The following is a 19,327-nucleotide window of genomic DNA, read 5'->3' on the forward strand; positions in this document are numbered from 1 at the left end:
AGTGACTTATTCATAACTAAAATATAAATTCTTAGACGATTTTTTTTCTTACCATTTACCATTTAGTTGTCTGCTTAACGATCTTCAAGAACAAATACATCTAACAAAACTATATACATATCATGGTCCCTTATTACATCTTCATCCTCCTCTCCTTCATGGTGGCAAATCTGCCAACCACTTTGTCCTTGTTGATATGTATCTCCCGCTCCACACACAGCAAGGTGAGATGGGACAGTCTGGCCTCATCCATGCACGAACGCAAGTATGTCTTTATGAGCCGCAGACTGCTGAAACTTCCTTTGGCGCTGCTGATGGGAAGGGTTTTATAAATCCTGTGGAGAATGGTCAGGTGTGGGTAGGCTCTATCAATGTCGTTGGCAATAAGGAATGGCAGGACGGCGTCGGTGGTGAAATCCATGTTTAACTCTGAATACAATGCACGAAAAGAACAAAACTCCTCCACTGCGTCTTCTGGCTTGGGCATGTCTTCTGAGTAGAAACGGGCCAGTTCAAGCATTTTCTCCTCAGCATCAGGGTGCTCAAACCGCTTTGGGCAGAGGACTGCGAACAGTTTGGCCATTTTTTTGAAGTCTGAAAATCTACTTTCAAACTGCCCCACAAAAACATCCAGAATGTAAAAATAAATTTCCGCTTTGAAGCGGCGTCTGCTGTCCTCGATCTGGTCATCCTCTGCATCCTCGTCAAAATGCCTTTTTCTCTTGCGAATCCTCTGCTCCGCAAACTCGGTGGCTGCGTCGCTTTCTCTGACCATACTTCTTGCTGTGTTCTCCATGCTGTCAAAGGCTTCTTCTGTGCGTAACTCTCTGATCTGAGCCACCGTACTGTCAATAAGATTTACAGCAGTGTTGACATCCAGTGACTCTTTTTGGAGGTAATTCGACAGGATGTATGTCCTCTTCAGCAAATCGTTCTAAAACACCAACATGAACATGAATTCAAATGTGCTGAGTTTTGAAAGCAGGCCGTCAGCTTCAGAGGCCGCCTTGGGTGTGCTGTTGTGGTGGTGTTGGATACGGCTCAGGGCTTTGAGAATGGCTGGGAGGCTCTGGATCACCGCTTCTGTGGCCTGCTTCCTGGAGGCCCACCTTGTGTCCGAAAGGCTTTTCAGCGTAAGAACGGTTCTTTCAATTTGCATGATTTCCTGTTACTCCTCCAGTATTTTAAATCTCGGAAGGCTTGAAGTTAAAAAACAGTACAACGTCTCAAGTGTAAAAAAACTTTAGCGCTACACAAACAACACGCAGCATCCATAAGAATTAGATTGAGGTTGTGTGCACAGCAGTGGACATAAAATGCCTTGTCTGAGCAATTTTGCTTGACCCTGGCTTGCAGCCCCGTTAACTGCCCTGACATCGTTCTGGCACCGTCATATGCTTGTCCCCTCAGATCATTTACATTAAGACCAAGGTCCTTTGTCAGCGAATTATGCAGAAGATCATAAAAGGACGCCACACTGCCATCAGGTAACTCCTCAAATTTAATAAACCGCTCAATGCTGCTGCCTGTTTTGGTGACATATCTGAGTGAAAGAAAAAACTCCGCGACCGACGAGGTATCATCCACTTCAAATTGCCGGTGAAAGTTGTCCCCCTCCTCCGGTGAGCTTTGTTGGGCTAGACTGCAGTTAGCCTCATCGTTAGCCGGTGTCAGGCTAGTAGGGAAAGCAGCAGCTGCAGTAACATTAACTATTGATGACTGAGTTACAACATTCTCCGTGAAACATCACCTTATCGTGGTGGAGAGGTTTGTGTGTCTCTGTGAACCTGAGGGCTGTGTTGTCTGGAGCTTTGTGCTCCTGGTAGGAGGTGCTGCGGGAGTATGGGGTGAGGGGGTCTCTTCTCAGGGCCATCCAATCTCTGTACGACCAAAGTGAGAGCTGTGTCCGGGTTCTCGGCAGTAAGTCGGACTCGTTTCAGGTGAGGGTTGGCCTCCGCCAGGGCTGCGCTTTGTCACCAATCCTGTTTGTAACATTTATGGACAGGATATCGAGGCGTAGTCGGGGTGGGGAGGGGTTGCAGTTCGGTGGGCTGGGGATCTCATCGCTGCTCTTTGCAGATGATGTGGTCCTGATGACATCATCGGCCTGCGACCTTCAGCACTCACTGGATCGGTTCGCAACCGAGTGTGAAGCGGTTGGGATGAGGATCAGCACCTCTAAATCTGAGGCCATGGTTCTCAGCAGGAAACCGATGGAGTGCCTTCTCCAGGTAGGGAATGAGTCCTTACCCCAAGTGAAGGAGTTCAAGTACCTTGGGGTTTTGTTCGCGAGTGAGGGGACAATGGAGCGGGAGATTGGTCGGAGAATCGGCGCAGCGGGTGCGGTATTGAATTCAATCTATCGCACCGTTAGATTTAAAAGAGAGCTTAGCCAGAAGGCAAAGCTCTCGATCTACCGGTCAGTTTTCCTTCCTACCCTCACCTATGGTCATGAAGGCTGGGTCATGACCGAAAGAACGAGAACAAGCGGCCGAAATGGGTTTCCTCAGGAGGGTGGCTGGCGTCTCCCTTAGAGATAGGGTGAGAAGCTCGGTCATCCGTGAGGAGCTCGGAGTAGAGCCGCTGCTCCTTTGCGTCGAAAGGAGCCAGTTGAGGTGGTTCGGGCATCTGGTAAGGATGCCCCCTGGGCGCCTCCCTAGGGAGGTGTTCCAGGCACGTCCAGCTGGGAGGAGGCCTCGGGGAAGACCCAGGACTAGGTGGAGGGATTATATCTCCAACCTGGCCTGGGAACGCCTCGGGATCCCCCAGTCGGAGCTGGTTAATGTTGCTCGGGAAAGGGAAGTTTGGGGTCCCCTGCTGGAGCTGCTCCCCCCGCGACCCGACACCGGATAAGCGGACGAAGATGGATGGATGGAGTTACAACATTAACGGTATTATTATAATTTTGTTGAGTCAGGGATGATGATGATGATGATGATGATGATGAGAAGTACGATGTGAGAGGAGCACACGATGCTACCACATTTCTCCTACTATCTCGTTCTTTTCTTTTTAATGCGCCAGATTTATATTTTCTCTCCATTTTCGTGACTATTCTCTTAAGTGCTATCAGGAAAGTAGCTTAGCTATATAGCTAATGTTTACATTATACATTTGTGCCTCACGCCACTCTTAGTTACTGTTGCTAAGTAGGAGACGCTTGGGCCGGCCTTAGCAACAGTAACTAAGTACAAAGAGCTAGGGGGAGGACTTGACATGGTGGCGCTCATTGCGCTGCCCATTGGCCTCTGTGTGTAGCTATATATATATATATATATATATATATATATATATATATATATATATATATATATATACATACACACACACAGTACAGGCCAAAAGTTTTGACACACCTTCTCATTCAATGCGTTGTAGATTCTCAATAAAAGGCATCAAAACTATTAATGAACACATATGGAATTATGTACTTAACAAAAAAGTGTGAAATAACTGAAAACATGTCTTATATTTTAGATTCTTCAAAGTAGTCACCCTTTGCTTTTTTTGATAACTCTGCAAACCCTTGGTGTTCTCTCAATGAGCTTCATGAGGTAGTCACCTGAAATGGTTTTCACCTCACAGGTGTGCCTTGTCAGGGTTAATTAGTGGAATAATTTCCCTTATTAATAACAAAAGCAAAGGGTGGCTACTTTGAGGAATCTAAAATATAAGACATGTTTTCAGTTATTTCACACTTTTTTGTTAAGTACATAATTCCATATGTGTTCATTCATAGTTTTGATGCCTTCAGTGAGAATCTACAATGTAAATAGTCATGAAAATAAAAGGGAAACGCAATGAATGAGAAAGTGTGTCCAAACTTTTGGCCTGTACTATATATATATATATATATATATATATATATATATATATATATATATATATATATATATATATATATATATATATATATATATATATATATATATATATATATATATATATATATATATATATATATATATATATATATATATATATATACATACATACTGTCAAAGAAGCAGTCAGGAGTTGCATGTACTGTCAAACTGACTCAGAAGGAAATAACGACATGAAAAAATAAAGAGAGCGTGGCTCATTGGCTTGCTAATTCCCATGATGCAAAGCAGTAAATAGAGTTGTGTTAAAATGTGCTGATAAGTTTGCCGTTTGTTCTAAAATACAAAATGTAACTTCATAAATTTCATTTTTTAATGTGTCTGCTTAGAATGTAGTGTTTTGTTGCCTGCTAATTGTCATTGTTGTGCTGGTTTACCATTGTAACCATGAGTTAAGTGACTGTTAATTTTGATAAGAAGAGCTGGTTTCTCTTAACACTAAGTCACTACAGTAGCTTCTTTCTGCTAACGAGCTGTACTATTTCACATGGCGGGGCCCTGTTTTCATCAAGTGACGGAAGATCTGTTTTCATCAAGTGACAGAAGATTGGCGGTGATTGATGGGCCCCTCATTGGCACAGGGCCCTGGGGAGACCGCACCCAAGCACCCACGCTATCTCTGCTACTGGACAGTGAAGTTATTTTATCTGCCAGTTATGTTTCATATTACAATTCAGAGAACTGACAATATGAGGGAGTGGTTTGGCACATGGTGCACGGGAGTAAGAGCACGGAAATACTTTCCTTATACTCCATTTTTTGAATCAACAATTACTTTTAAATCAACAATATCAGGTTGATTATGAATCATGGCACCAAAATCTAATTAGAGTATTTTAATGCTGTAGCTGGTCGGGGGGAAGTTAATATGAATAACTTTAGTTTAAAATTGGTTGTGTTTTATTTTTCACACATCACTTCACCCACTCCCGCATTGATTATTTTTTTGTGCTCCAGTGAACTTAAGGCGATGTTCGACACAATAGCAACAGAACCAGCAATCCTGTCTGACCACAATGCGCTGATAACCACATTCCATTGTGATATGTTAGGAGAAAGATCTAGAAGGGTTAGGGTCAATTTAATTTAATTAATTAATTTAATAATTCCCTTCTCCAAAACACAGATTTTGATACAGAGTTTAGGGCTAAGCTGGTGGAGTTTTTATCAATCAATACTGACTAAGTTTCGGACCCGGCGTACATTTGGCAAGCCACTAAAGGATTTATTAGAGATTTCACATCTTCCTTTGCAGTCAATTTGAAGAAAAAAAGAGAGGCAAGGATTGCGGAGTTGGAAGAACATTGTATATCGTTAGAGCAATCTCTAAAGATGTGTTTTTCTAAATCTACACATACTCTTTTAGTCACTAATCGAGCTGAGCTAAATGATATGCTAAGAAGAAGAGCTGAATTCATAATGCACAGAGTCAGGCAAAACTACTATTTTAATGGTTGCAAACCAAGCAAATTGTTGGCTCTGAAAATAAAACAAAGCGAGTCCAGAGCTGCTATCAACAGCATTCAAACGGACCAAGGTATCTCAACGAATCCTAAAGATATCAGCGCCACTTTCCAATCCTTTTACTCAAAGCTGTATGAATCCTCCTGCAATCCGGATCCGACGCAGTGGCAAAAGTTCCTGAAAGAGCTAAACCTGCCTCTTCTTGACCCAGAAGAGGCAGAAGAACTAGGTCAACCTATTACGTTAGAGGAACTTAAATGAGCGTTAAAAACTGCTAAGAAAGGGAAAACGCGTGTTGGATGGAATTCCATTAGAACTTTTACTACAGTACTTTGACATACTAGGACCTATCATTTTACCAACTTTAACCTTGGCCATAGAGAGGGGCACCTTTCATCAATAAACCAACACTGCACTAATTTCGGTCATACACAAAAAGGGCAAAGTTCCGATGGAGTACTCAAACTACAGGCCCATCAGCCTCATAGGGACTGATATTAAACTCTATTCCAAAGTCTTGGCACTACATCTACAACGCTTTATCGAGAAGCTAGTCCACCCCGACCAATCAGGGTTTATACCAAAGCGTCACGCTGCAGACAATATACGCAGATTACTCCATGTAATAGAAGAAGCCAAAAATCTTCCAACAACGGCAGCAGTTTTATCACTGGACGCAGAAAAGGCTTTTGACCACCTAGAGCGGTAGTAATGAAGAGGCTTGGTTTGGGAGCCAAATTCATTGACATGGTACGTACTTTATATGCGAATCCCACAGCCATAGTCTCAACCAATGGCCTGCATTCACAACCACTCCCCATCGCGCGGGGCTCGAGACATGGATGCCCACTATCTCCCATGCTATTTGCGATCTCTCTTGAAACATTAGCCCAGGCCATGAAGCAAAATAAAATATGTAATGTCCAGATTAAATCCAATAACAAGGAGACTGTTGTTAAAATGAACGTAGTTCCTCGTGTGAATTTCTTAAGTACAATGATCCCCTTACCCCCACCAATACATTTCTGGAAGAAAAAGAAACTTGATACCGTAATTCGGCAGTATATTTGGAATAATAAACAACCTAGGTTAAAATACTCTACCCTGCAACATACCACAAACATGGGAGGCCTGGCCCTCCCTAACCCTGGTAAAAAAAAACTTTTGTTTGTAACCAGTGGAGTGACAGAGGTATTTATACTTTAGACCAGCTATTCAATGAGGAAGGTATGTTCAGTTTTAAAGACCTGAGAGCTAGCTTTGATGTCCCTAGGACATCCTTCTTCCTTTATTTTTGCTTAAGATTAGCCCTAAAATGTTATGGAGTACCATGGGGAAACAGTCTCGAGACCCACCCAATCTGGTGGCTTGTTGATTCTCCTGTAAGAGGATTAGTGTCCAAGATTTATGCCAAACTGATGCAAGTATCCGTAGGAGAACTCCCAATAGTAAAGAAATTGGAGCGAGAGCTGAGCCCTTAGGGGAACGTAATTAATTGGGAGACAGTTTGGGACAACATTTCCCACTGTTCCAAGAACCCAAATCCACTTCAGATACTGCAGATCCACTTCAACATATGCCATAGGACATATTGGACTCCTCAGAAGAGATACGTCTCCAAAATCATTCCGTCTCCCTATTGCACTTTCTGTCAACCTGAACAAACTGGAACTTTGCTGCACATGGTCTGGGAGTGTGAACAGGTGCATGAATTCTGGAATAAAACAACATCAATATCTGATATGATAGCAAGTTGAATTCCTACTGACCCGATTGTTTTGTTACATAATGACGACTCTAAATTACACCTGCTTGGGAGACAGACAGAGGGTTTTGGTTCTTGTTCGATTGTGTTTGTTTTTTCTGTGTGTTGTATGTATGTTCAAAAATATAAAAGTAATAAAAAATTGATCATAAAAAAAGCCTTCAGATAAATATAGTGAGATAAAGAGTCAAATATTTCCCTCTGAAATGTGGTAGAGATAAAATATAAAGAAGCATAAAATTGAAAAACTTAAAAGGTTCAATATGTAATATTTGTACTGTAATAAATCCAAAAATGACACCAATGCCTCATCAGATATTAAGGAAACATGTTAAACTGAAATACTATCTTTTCTGACAACAATGCTAATTTCAGTATTTTTTCTTTTTGAAATTTACATTCCGTGATGAAATTTATGTTTATGTTTTGGTCTCTGTGTGTGTGTGTGTGTGTGTGTGTGTGTGTGTGTGTGTGTGTGTGTGTGTGTGTGTGTGTGTGTGTGTGTGTGTGTGTGTGTGTTGTTATCAACGGCCCAGTTTGACAGGCAGGCCAGATATACCTGTAAAAACGTAAACCCAGCGCGCTACAGCTGTAACGGTAGTACAGCCATGAAAGCAGCAAACAAACGAACAGGATCAACGGAGATAGATTCTACATGACATTAAAAAAGAAAACAGCATGTTTCTAACAGTTGCGTGACCAGAGACGTAACAACCCCCTGGTAAATATTGGAGATGTATTTGAAAGATGGAGACAGCTTAGATCCCAAAAGGACGCAGAATTGGCTTATTTTCTCCTGAACAGGTTAGCATTAGCTTCAGGCTAATTTATCACAGCTACTAGGGACGGGCATTTTTTGTCATTTCAACATTTGTGTACTCACATAGAATTATATAGCTAGAGTAACCGAGTTGGTTACTCGCAAAAACAATTGAGACATAGCCAGTAAAGTGATCCCGACCGGTCCTGGCTAACGCCGCCATGCTAACCCTGCTAACTGTTAACGTTACCGGGAGGACCAGGCAAGCAGCCCATGGCTGTTTACAGCGTGTAGCCTCTTCAGCGGCTGGAGCCGACAACGGTGAGTTATTTTAAGCCACGAGAGGGGGGCTGTAAATCGGAAAGAGAGGACTGTGAGTTTGCAGTGTGTTTAGCGATTGTTGCCGTAATTCTAAGCCAATGAAGTGTGTTCCGTCAGCAAGGTAGTGGTATTTTTAGCGTTTCCTATTGTAATTCTAAGCCGAGGAAGTGTGCCTGACTGGCGTGTGGAGAGGACAGTGAGGTTGTTGTGTTTTTAGCGGTTCATACTGTAATTTTAAGCCGAAAAAGTGCGTCTGTCAGTTGGTTACAGAGCTCCGCGTGAGCACGGGCTTTTATGACAATATAGCCAGCATCTACCGTTAGCTACTCCGCTGTGCTGTGGAGTAATGTCTGGCTATGTGAGACTAGCATCTAACGTTAGCTACTCCGCTGTGCTGTGGAGTAATGTCTGGCTATGTGAGACTAGCATCTAACGTTAGCTACTCCGCTGTGCTGTGGAGTAATGTCTGGCTATGTGAGACTAGCATCTAACGTTAGCTACTCCGCTGTGCTGTGGAGTAATGTCTGGCTATGTGAGACTAGCATCTAACGTTAGCTACTCCGCTGTGCTGTGGAGTAATGTCTGGCTATGTGAGACTAGCATCTAACGTTAGCTACTCTGCTGTGCTGTGGAGTAACGTCTGGCTATGTAATAAAAACGTCTAGCAACATTGTTGTGAATGCTGCGGTCTCAGCCTGGCAACCCCGTGAACTTCGAGTCTGGGCAGGAGGGGGCGGGGGAAACGACTCTCCAGTATTTTGAATTGGTAGTGCAGTAACTATTTTAACCGCTAGCTGCCAGTATTACACAACTCTTTATGATAAGAGTAAAATCATGTGAAGAACAATTAATTTACCTGAGCTGTGAGACATAAGGCAGACACTGTAGGAAATTCCTCACTTCACTCTCTTCATCTGAGCAACCTCTCAGCTCCACTTGTTTCTTCTCTGATTGGAGTTTCAGCACTTCCAGGAGGATGGAGATCTTTCTCTCTGAGAGGTTTATGATCCAGACTGCAGGAGCTGACTGGAAAACTGGCCTGAGTTTTGGAATGACAGCCGAAAACCCTTCACTCTTGACATGTTGATAAAAATCAAGAAGGATGTTATGTAAGTCCGTGCTAACAGAAAACAATGAGATGAGCATATTCACTACATTATGAAAGCCTTCTCCTTTGTGATTTGCAGCTTTCAGGCATAAATCCAGAAATAGCTGCTTTTCTTCTCTCTCCAGTGTCCCGTGGCTTTGCTCCTGGTTCTGAGATCCTGGACCTCTGTAGGTCTTCCTGAAGCTGCATGATAACAAACAGATGCATCAAACAGTTAATGTACTATACACAAGTTAGATTTAAACCTATACAGTTGTAAACAAATAGATTATTAACATCGTGATGATGTCAGATATGATGTACAATTGCAATATACATTATTCTTCATCTTCAGCAGAATTTGAGAAAGAGTGTATAATAGAAAGTGAAACCATCTGGGTGGAAATACGAGAGATCAAAGTTCAGATTCATAAGACACAATGTGGCCTGTCTGATTCTGAAAAGTTCAATTATTAACTTTATTAGTAGTGTATAATTCCTGACTCACTGTACTACACCTCCTACACCTGATTACTGCAAAGCCATGTGAACTTTGCTAACTTCCAATTTCATCCCCCCAAAACAGACCCCATTTCCCCCAGAAGCAAATTGGAGGGGTCTTGAAAGACTTATAAATATAAATGATACAAGAAATACATAAAAATTCACTTTTCTCTCTTATTTCTGCTGTGTTTCAATTTATTTATTATCCACCTTAATGTGGATCTACATATCCGCATCAATGAAGACTTCACCACCAAAAAAGAAGGATTTTCATTCAACATTGAAGGTTTTATAAAAGGATAAAACTTAGAGCATGTGAAATCAGCCTCACACAAAATCAAAGCTACATACCTGAATGAACTGATGTGAGGCAAAGCCTCAAAGAGAGACTCACACAGACTCTGGCAGACAGGAGTTTCCTTATCCCAGTGGAGGCAGACATTAACCTTCGTAGTAATCTTCTGCATGACTTTGACTGCTCTTTCAAACAGCTGTCTTTTACCCTCAACTGGAAGGTGCAGCCGATTTCCATCAAGGCCAAGTAAGCTGATGGGGTCCATCTGCCCTTCACTGAGAAGAAAAGTCCTCCAAAGCTGCTGTGGCAGAGGGTCACACCTATAATTTAAAGAACAATCAGAAACCATTTCCTCATTATAGAAGTAACAGAGTAGAGAAACAGTAAAGTATCATAAAATGGCTTCAGAGGAAAAGTACAGCAGAAGTACCATGCTTTATTTTCTGAATATTTCCCATCCATTTTTTATTTATTTATTTTATTACATTTATATAGCGCTTTATCATAGACACCTATTTATCATTCAGGGTTCATTTTACTTTGTCCTCTACAGCAAATCTTATTAATTAATAAAATCAGTGCTGGTTACACATTAAAAAGACCAAATTAATTCTACATAATTAGATATGTTGTAACCTAAGCATGCTTAGTCATACCATTGGACATTTTCCAGGCATCCAAATAGTCGTGTCATTCCTTGTTCTGACACCGTGATGTCCTCAAGGTCCAGGGATATTTTCCTCTCCTTTGACTGAGTGATCACATAGGCCACAGCACAGCAAGGGTAAGCATCAAGACTCCCTCCACTGAGATCAAGATGGTAGCCCAGTTTGTCCAGAAGGTGGACGCATGCTTCAGGACACTGGGACTCATACAAACACTGGCAGAGGAAGAGTATGTCCACCTCAAGCTTATTGTTGGACAATGTGGTGATCATTTCCTTGAAGAACCAGTTAGATGTATTCTTGAGCTCCTGAGCTGGAATCAGACAATTCATCAAACTGGGGCTCTTCTCATTCAACAATCTACACATGAAAGGGATCAGATGTTTCATGTGTTCTTGTGTCTTCTCCTCAGTGAGGCATTGCTGAAAAACTTCCTGGATTTTTTCTGGATTCTTCAAGAGCCACAGAGCTGCAAAAAACTCCTGCATTGTGTAATGGAGAAATGCATATGTGGCTTTTGTCTCAGTGTGGGCGACTTCAACAAAAAGTGTTTTCAGAAAGCAAAGGACACAGCTGTCTTCAAAGAGACGTTCTATCAAGTTCACAGTTTTTCCTTCAGTTGCATGAAAAGCAGCCTCAGCCAAAGACAGTATTTCCTTACTCTTGTTTTTGATGAAGTCATTTAGATTTCTTTTTTTCATGTTTTTGCTGTTTATTTGAAGGCAAATACGAACGATATTGATGTAGATTTCAGTGATGGTGCATGGCTGTGGAGAGTCTTCTGGTGTCTCAAATGAAAAGCAGACAGCCACCATCAATGCATACATTGGGACATGGCACAGAGTTAACAACTCCACGTTGCTCAAAACCTTCTTCTGTTCTTCCCCGAGCATTGCAGATAAGTATGTTTTTATAGTCTGCTCACTAAAGCCTTTTACTTCCACTCTGAGATAGTCCTCAGAAGCAAACTCTTCCTCATCATCCTGTCTGCAAGTCACGATGACTGTAGCATCAGGTAGTAGGTCCTTCTCTACAAGTCTCTTCACCACTGATGAAGAACACAGATCTGTGACTCCATCAAAGATGAGTGTAACATTGTCACAGTTCTGCTTAATGTCCTGTAAGACCTCTTCTTTGCCTTCATCTGGTTCACTGAACACACTGAAGAGAAGATCCTCCAAGCTTGTGTCCTTCCTGATGTCGGATGTTTCTCTCATGTCAAAGTAAAACATGTAATCGAGCACCTTGTTGTCTCTTTCTGCCCAGAGTTTTAACATTTCATGAGCGAGTGCTGTCTTTCCAATTCCAGGTTTACCAACCAGGAGTATGTTTTCATGTTTTTTCAGCAGGTCACTGGGGGAAATGTCTGCCTTGACCTCAGGGATGTATGTCCGTAGCTTTTAGGGCGACTCTTTTTCATTTTCTTGTTCTTTAACTTCTTTATTTTAGATGGAGAATCCTTTCCTTGTGTGTCTAACACAAGTGACATATACGACAGATCAGACTTGTTGTTTCCTTTAAACTGATTTTTGTTTGCCATCCAAAACTTATCTGATATTTTTTGTGCTTTTGACTTCAACTTTCCCTGATATCGGAGGCATGGCCTTGAGCCTAAAACAGAAACACAGTGGATAAATAAATGAATACCATAAATTAACTGCTGTGCCCTTACATTAATAATAGACTCACAGACACATTAAAGTGCATTATATAAGATCAGCACATCAAAGATAAATAATAAGGATCAATCTGAATTCTGCCTTAAAATACCTTGTAAGTAGTTTGTATCCATTTCTGTGTCTTCTTTGAAAGGAAAGCAGCTGATCCAGGGGTGCAGTTCAGGATCTAATGTCCTCTTCCTCGTCATGTAAATAATCCTGAGGAACTCATAGCAGGCTGCTTCTCCTTTTTTAATGACTGAGTCCAGTATTCTTCTGGCTTTATTGTAGTCAGTTTTCTCTGCTTGCTCTATTTCACAGACCTCCTCATCACTTAAAACTTTTTTCTTATCCGAGTTCTCCTGATTCAAGTTCTCCAGAATCACTGAATGATTCTTTAAAAGACTCTTTTCCACAAGGTGAAATCTTAGACTCTTGATGTAATCTGAGGCAGACTGTGTTGTAGAAGCCATGTGTTCTTACTTCTGTATATTCTGCACACAGACCCAACTTCAATGATCTGGAGAACAAAATACAAGGCTCAATAACATGTGAATTACAACAATTATTCTGCTCGTGATGTATTAGCTATTATATAAAACTATATTTATATTGTCTGCAGAACAAGAAAAAAAAAGCCCGTCAGTACCCACAATGCACTCTGTCAGTGGGTGACTACTAACTATTCAATATATCATCTTAACTAAAGACATGGGTTAGTTTTGTGAGGCACATTATATTGCATAATTTTGCATGAAAAATGAAACTATAACATACAATAAAACCAACTCAAAAGTATCCTAAAACTATGCTTAAACTGCATTAACAAAGAAGAGAGACAGAAAAAAGTAAAAAAAAATGATTTACTACATCGTACAAAGACACGTGCAGACTGGATATCAGAGAGACAGACACTTACACAGAGGCCTCAAAGTCTCTGATGATAGACTCCATCAGCTGTTCAGCGCCTTCGGTAAAGGACTTTCCTGATCACAAGAAAAATATATATTTATAGCAAGTAATCAAATAAGTTAAAGGCAAGAAGTCCTTGCAGCCTGAGAATGAGACCTACAGGCACTACTCAAAGCTGAAAAAGTAACTAAACTAAACATGTCATTCAAAGTTAATATTCTCTCTAAAAAAAAATACTACAATTTAACATCAACCAAACATAAGAGAGTACATGCCAATGTTCTTTTTAAGTATAGAATAGAAATATACAACATTATTTATTACACAGGTCTCTGCCAATGACGCTCGATGCAGCAGACCGCGGCTTCGACTCCGACCTGCGGCCCTTTACTGCATGTCATTACCCCCCCCTCCCCCTTCTCCCCTTTCATGTCTTCAGCTGTCCTATAAAAGGCCTAAAATGCCCAAAACATTATCTTAAAAAAAAAAAAAAGATAGACTGACGACAAGCTCCAAGATTGTAAAATGAAGGTTTATAGCCCTGTAAACACCAGAAGTCTGTATGAAATCAAACTTGTTTTAAGAAAAACATGTTTTATTTGCGATGTCATGGAGAAGTACTACACTACCCACAATCCTAAGCGTAACAGGGACGTCTCTGATTGACGGAGGTCACTGTTACCATGGAAATGCTTACCACACCCGCAAACCCGTGAATGGTACAATATTTACCCTAGCGCAGTGGTTCTCAAACTTTTTCGGTCATTCCCCACTTTGGACAAGGTGGAATTTTCAAGCCCCACCTGCCCCCATCGGCCCAACACAATGCTAGTGAAATACGCAACAAGCTTAAACTGTACCAATTTATTGAACAACTAGTATGAGTATAGTAACAAGTTGTATCTAAATACAAACTAACAATCTACATCCAATAACAACAAGTTCAAAAATAAAGAAAATAAAAGTACAGCTGTGTCAAAATTTGTATCCAGTTCAAAAATAGAAAATAAATAAAAGCGCCACTTTGCAATCTGTTAAAAAAAGAAAAAAAGAAATCAATTTGGCAAGACAGGTCTATTTATCCCTGCATTCGTGGCTGCAATGAGCCTGTTTTGCATTGCATAATTTCCCATTACCCAGATACAATAGTGCTATTTTCTGATTGGCTATTGTATAGCCCCTTTCTTTTTTTTTTTATTGGCTGATAAGTGGCAGGCTTGACTAAGAACTCCAGGGAAGACACGCTTGATTCCTGTCAGTTCCTTAGTGAGAGCGGCGCACCAGAAAACTTCTGGGCACTGCAGAATATTAAATGTTATAAATAGTTTTTCCGCGTGAGAAATACAATGTGTGGCGGGATTGCGTGACAGTCACGCTCAATGTGTGACACTTGAGAGCCCTGGTTTCCTTGCAGCTCTGCTACAGTAGTAGCGAACCTTTAACGTTACCTGCCGGTCACATCGTCTCTAAACAGTCCGCTCACAGTGAAGTCCTGCACGGATCAACAGATGTTAGAGTCCGGCGGCTGCTCGCTCTGTTTGTTAAGACGCACCGAGCAGATTAATATGAAGCCGCTCGGTGTTTGACTAGCTAATAAGCCGTTGGCCTGTTATCTTGAGCTTTGTCTGAAGGCGCCGAGTGGCCAGCCAGGCTCGACACACCGACACATTTCCGCACATCCTCCACTCAGTTTTGTGTCTCGGTCCTCCGGTGCGTCCAGCGACGGGTGACGGTCAGTTTTTAATTAGCCTACATTGGTAACAGTTAATTTTTTTACGGTATGAACTTAATCCTAGGAAAGGCAAACAATATAAGACCTTTGTAACGAAATCCAAGACTTTGTATACCAAATCCAAGGCTTTTAAGGCCTTAATTTGAGACGAGCAAATTTAAGACTTTTTCAATGCTCTTAAGACCCCGCGGGTACCCTGACACACACACACACGCAGTCTCTCTTTAATCTAGTGCGCGTTCTTGCTCCAGATTCCGGGAGATTTGATCTCATTTGCGGGCGTCAAGGAGCCGCTATCAATATGCGGGAGATTCCCGGAACTTCCGGGACAGTTGGGATGTCTGGATAAAGATATAAAGGCATAAAAAGGAAAATTTCCTCCCGTTTGGCGCGCCCCACCTGTCACGTCTCTATTCCCCACCAGTGGGGCGCGCCCCACACTTTGAGAACCGCTGCCCTAGCGGAACTAGTACTTTAATTACCCCTTAACCCCATTGACATATATGCTTAACCCCAATACATGTACACAATAAAATATTAGCTATATAGGTTAGCCTATAAAAATAATCAGGCAAGCAACCGTTGATGTGTCAACTCAACGGTTAGCTAACATTCGTTTGTTGCTCCACTCAGTCAATAAGAGTTGGTCTAATAAATAAAACAACCAACAACTAGCTAGCTAACGTTAACACAAAGTTAGCTAACTTTTCACTTTAACAAGTAGCTTAAAAAACTTACAAATATACGAGTTACTTAGCTAGCTAAAGTCACTTTGTTTTATCTTAGACGGAAGAAGTAACGACCCCATTCATCTCTCATACCGTTTTAATTTAACGTAAAGACCGTGAGCTACGCCAGTTTGTGTATTACTTTCTTCCGTTACTGTCAGTTAATCACTTAGACAGTATATAAACGGTTAATCACGTTCGACTGTTCCTTTCAAAATAAAACGCAGCCGCCCGTACAGGAAGTAACACAATTACAAATAATAAATAAAAACCTAATCCATGAATTATCCATGAATCCATGAATGAACTAGTTTGCACACATCGTTGTCAAATCAAACGATGAATGTGGTTCATTTTACAGTTTGATCGGGAACTAGTGCTCTGCCATGATGTTTACACAGAGATCAATACTTATTTCATATAGCAAGAGACCTGTGGGACGGGCTGCATGCTACTCAAACAGTCCTAAATCTTGAATAGAGTGATTAGGTGAGATACTAAAGTTATGCAACAACACCGAGGCATTAACATAATCATCATCCACAGGTATTTTCTTATAATTAGTCTTTGTACATTGATAAGTGAAAACAAAGGCACAGGCCTGTACAGTGTGGTATCTTGTTCTCAATCTACCTTTTAAAATCTGTTCTGTTCTTCTTCTTTACACTTACCTGTATGGCACAATGACAGCTTATTATCCCTCGGTGAGGTTTACTGGGGTTCTCTCTGTGTTAGGAAGGCGATGTTCTTAAAAATCTAACCTGCCTCGTGCACGACGACTTAAAAGTTTCCTGGTCTGTCTTACTTTCACTTTTGCTGCATAACAAGATTCAAGCATTCAGAAGATGGCGCTATTGGCCCAGAAAATACAAACAGAGATAAAATCCAGCCTCACAACAGGACTACAATATAAAACAGAAGATATCCTGCAGTTATAATTGCTTTTAGGGCTCAACTCATTCGATGAATATGTTCAGCTGTTTTCATCATCTTTCTTTTTCTGCATGAATTTACAGTTCAATAAATACTGGTAAACCCAGCCCGATCTGATTTCACCCTGCAGCTCAATCTTTCTCTGCACTTTTATATCATACATTTTGCCTAAAATCGTTCAATTTAAAGATATTGATTCTAATGTAGTAAAAGTATAATATTCCTCTCTGAGTGAGTTCCAGCTGCTGGTATCTGGTATAATGGAACTACAAGCAGAGCTGCAGACATAAATACATACATTAAAACATGTTTACAGTTCTCTACCTTTATTATTTTAATTTTAATGTTTTATCATATACACTAACTCACTTTATTTGTTTTAAGAATTCCTTCAGTAAAATAATCTATACCTTTAATTTTCTATTCATTATTCTATGCACTTTCTTTTGCTTTTAATTGATTAATTTAAAGATATTGGATCTAATTTAGTAGTAAACTATAATACACCCCTCTGAAATGTAGTGAACGACAAAATGTGTGAATAGTTCATAAAATAAAACGTTTAAAACCTGTCAGCTGCTGGTATCTGGTGTAATGGCGCCCTCTGGTGGAGATCAGCAGGAACTACAAGCAGAAGGTTTTTCCTCTATTTTTTTTTATTTTGATTTATTTTGTCTAAAATCGATCAATTCGAAGATATTGAATCTAATATAGTAGTTAAAGTATAATATTCATCTCTGAAATGTTGTGAAGGGCAAAATGTGGCAAAAAATGGCAAAATCTTTATTAAACAAATGAAGTCGGAATAAACTGTAAACATGTTCTAATGTGTGTGTGTGTGTGTGTGTGTGTGTGTGTGTGTGTGTGTGTGTGTGTGTGTGTGTGTGTGTGTGTGTGTGTGTGTGTGTGTTTAGCTCTGCTTGTAGTTCTTGATAATGTCCACGAGAGTGCGCCATTAAAACAGACACCAGCTGTTAAAGCATTTTAACCTTAAGATTTTATGAATTATTAAAACATTTTGCCCTTAAAATATCTCAGAGAGGAATAATAATATTTTACTACTACATTAGATCAAATTTCTTTAAATTAATCGATTACAGGGTAAGAAAATTAAATAAAAGTGCACAGAATAATTAATAGAAAAATGATTTGAAAAAGGGATAGACCATGTAAAAAATAAATTTAAATAAATTTAAATGAATTAAACTAAATACATTCAAATTAAAACAATAAAATTAGAGGAATAAACATGTTTTAAAGGAACACGCCGACTTATTGGGAATTAAGCTTATTCACCATAACCCCCAGAGTAAGACAAGTCGATACATACCCTTCTCATCTCCGTGCGTGCTGTAACGCTGTCTGACGGCTCCAGCATTAGCTTAGCTTAGCACAGATCCTGCAGGTAACTGGTTCCAACTAGCCTACTGCTCCCAATTGTGACAAAAGTGACAAAATAACACCAACATGTTCCTATTTACATGTTGTGATTTGTAGAGTCACAGCGTGTAGAAAAAACAACGTAACATGAGACACAGCCGTCTTCTAACTGTAAACAAACCTGGAACTATATTCTCAGGCGGAAGAATATAGTACTTGGGCGGAGTGATATGCTCGCAGCAAGCCTGTCTGAGAATATAGTTCCCGGTTTGTTTACTGTTCTCAGACAGGCATATCACTCCGCCCAAGTACTATATTCTTCCGCCTGAGAATATAGTTCCAGGTTTGTTTACAGTTAGAAGACGGCTGTGTCTCATGTTACGTTGTTTTTTGTACACGCTGTGATCTCCACCAGAGGGCGCCATTACACCAGACACCAGCAGCTGACAGCTGGAACTCACTCAATGAACTTTTCAAGGTTTTTAACGTTTTATTTTGTGAATTATATTAAACATTTTACCCTTAACATCTCAAAAGGGGAATATTAAACTTGTATTACTTTATTAGATTTTATATCTTTAAATTGATCGATTTTAGGCAAAATAAATAATACAATTAGATGAAAAAAATGGATAATGTGTCTGCAGCTCTGCTTGTAGTTCCTGTTAATCTATTACACCAAACACCAGCAGCTGACAGCTGGAAGTCTTTATTTTATGAATTATTCACAAATGTTGTCATTCACTACATCTCAGACATGAATATTAGACTTTTACTACTTTATTAGATTTAATATCTTTAAATTGATCGATTTTAGGCTAAATAAATAATTAAAATAGATGAAAAAACTGGATAATGTGTCTGCAGCTCTGCTTGTAGTTGCTACTGATCTCCACCAGAGGGCGCCATTACACCAGACACCAGCAGCTGACAGCTGGAACTCACTCACTGAACCTTCAAAGGGTTTTAAACGTTTTATTTTGTGAATTATTTAAATATTTTGCCCTTAACAACATTTCAGAGAGTAATATTATGCTTTTACTACTTTATTAGAGTCAACATTTTTAAATTGATCGATTATATCGATATATAATAATAATTAAACTCATCAGCAGGAACTACAAGCAGAGCTGCAGACATCTTTCCAGTTTATTTCTAATTTTATTATTTATTTTGCCTAAAATTGATCAATTTAAAGATATTAAAACTAATGTAGTAGTAAAAGTATAACATTCCTCT

At 40.2% G+C, this 19,327-nt stretch overlaps 1 protein-coding gene and 1 long non-coding RNA gene across 2 annotated transcripts; both read right to left on the bottom strand.

The window, feature by feature from the left end:
* Positions 1-133: 133 nt before the first annotated feature.
* Positions 134-12,132, bottom strand: LOC114551258 (uncharacterized). The gene is made up of 5 exons (XM_028572428.1): positions 10,737-12,132; positions 10,137-10,400; positions 9,051-9,485; positions 948-1,109; positions 134-845 (listed from the first exon to the last, which is right to left on the bottom strand). The coding sequence occupies exons 1-5, from the start codon at positions 12,020-12,022 to the stop codon at positions 134-136; spliced, it is 2,859 nt and encodes a 952-aa protein (XP_028428229.1). The 5' UTR covers positions 12,023-12,132.
* Positions 12,133-12,160: 28 nt separating this feature from the next.
* Positions 12,161-16,604, bottom strand: LOC114551051 (uncharacterized). Its single transcript, XR_003691821.1, has 4 exons — positions 16,447-16,604; positions 13,323-13,389; positions 12,516-12,923; positions 12,161-12,356 (listed from the first exon to the last, which is right to left on the bottom strand). It is a non-coding gene; the product is annotated as an uncharacterized LOC114551051 (long non-coding RNA).
* Positions 16,605-19,327: the final 2,723 nt, after the last annotated feature.

Source organism: Perca flavescens, chromosome 24 (assembly GCF_004354835.1).
Source record: "Perca flavescens isolate YP-PL-M2 chromosome 24, PFLA_1.0, whole genome shotgun sequence".
Taxonomy (NCBI): domain Eukaryota; kingdom Metazoa; phylum Chordata; class Actinopteri; order Perciformes; family Percidae; genus Perca; species Perca flavescens.

What these genes read in the sequence shown, in the direction of transcription:
- LOC114551258 (XM_028572428.1), bottom strand. Translation starts at nt 12,022, where the DNA reads ATGTTAAAACTCTGGGCAGAAAGAGACAACAAGGTGCTCGATTACATG. An exon ending in TGCCTGGAAAATGTCCAATG is followed by an intron (nt 10,401 to 10,736) that starts GTATGACTAAGC and finishes TTTAAATTATAG; the next exon opens with GTGTGACCCTCTGCCACAGC. An exon ending in CCTTATGTCTCACAGCTCAG is followed by an intron (nt 1,110 to 9,050) that starts GTAAATTAATTG and finishes TTCGGACACAAG; the next exon opens with GTGGGCCTCCAGGAAGCAGG.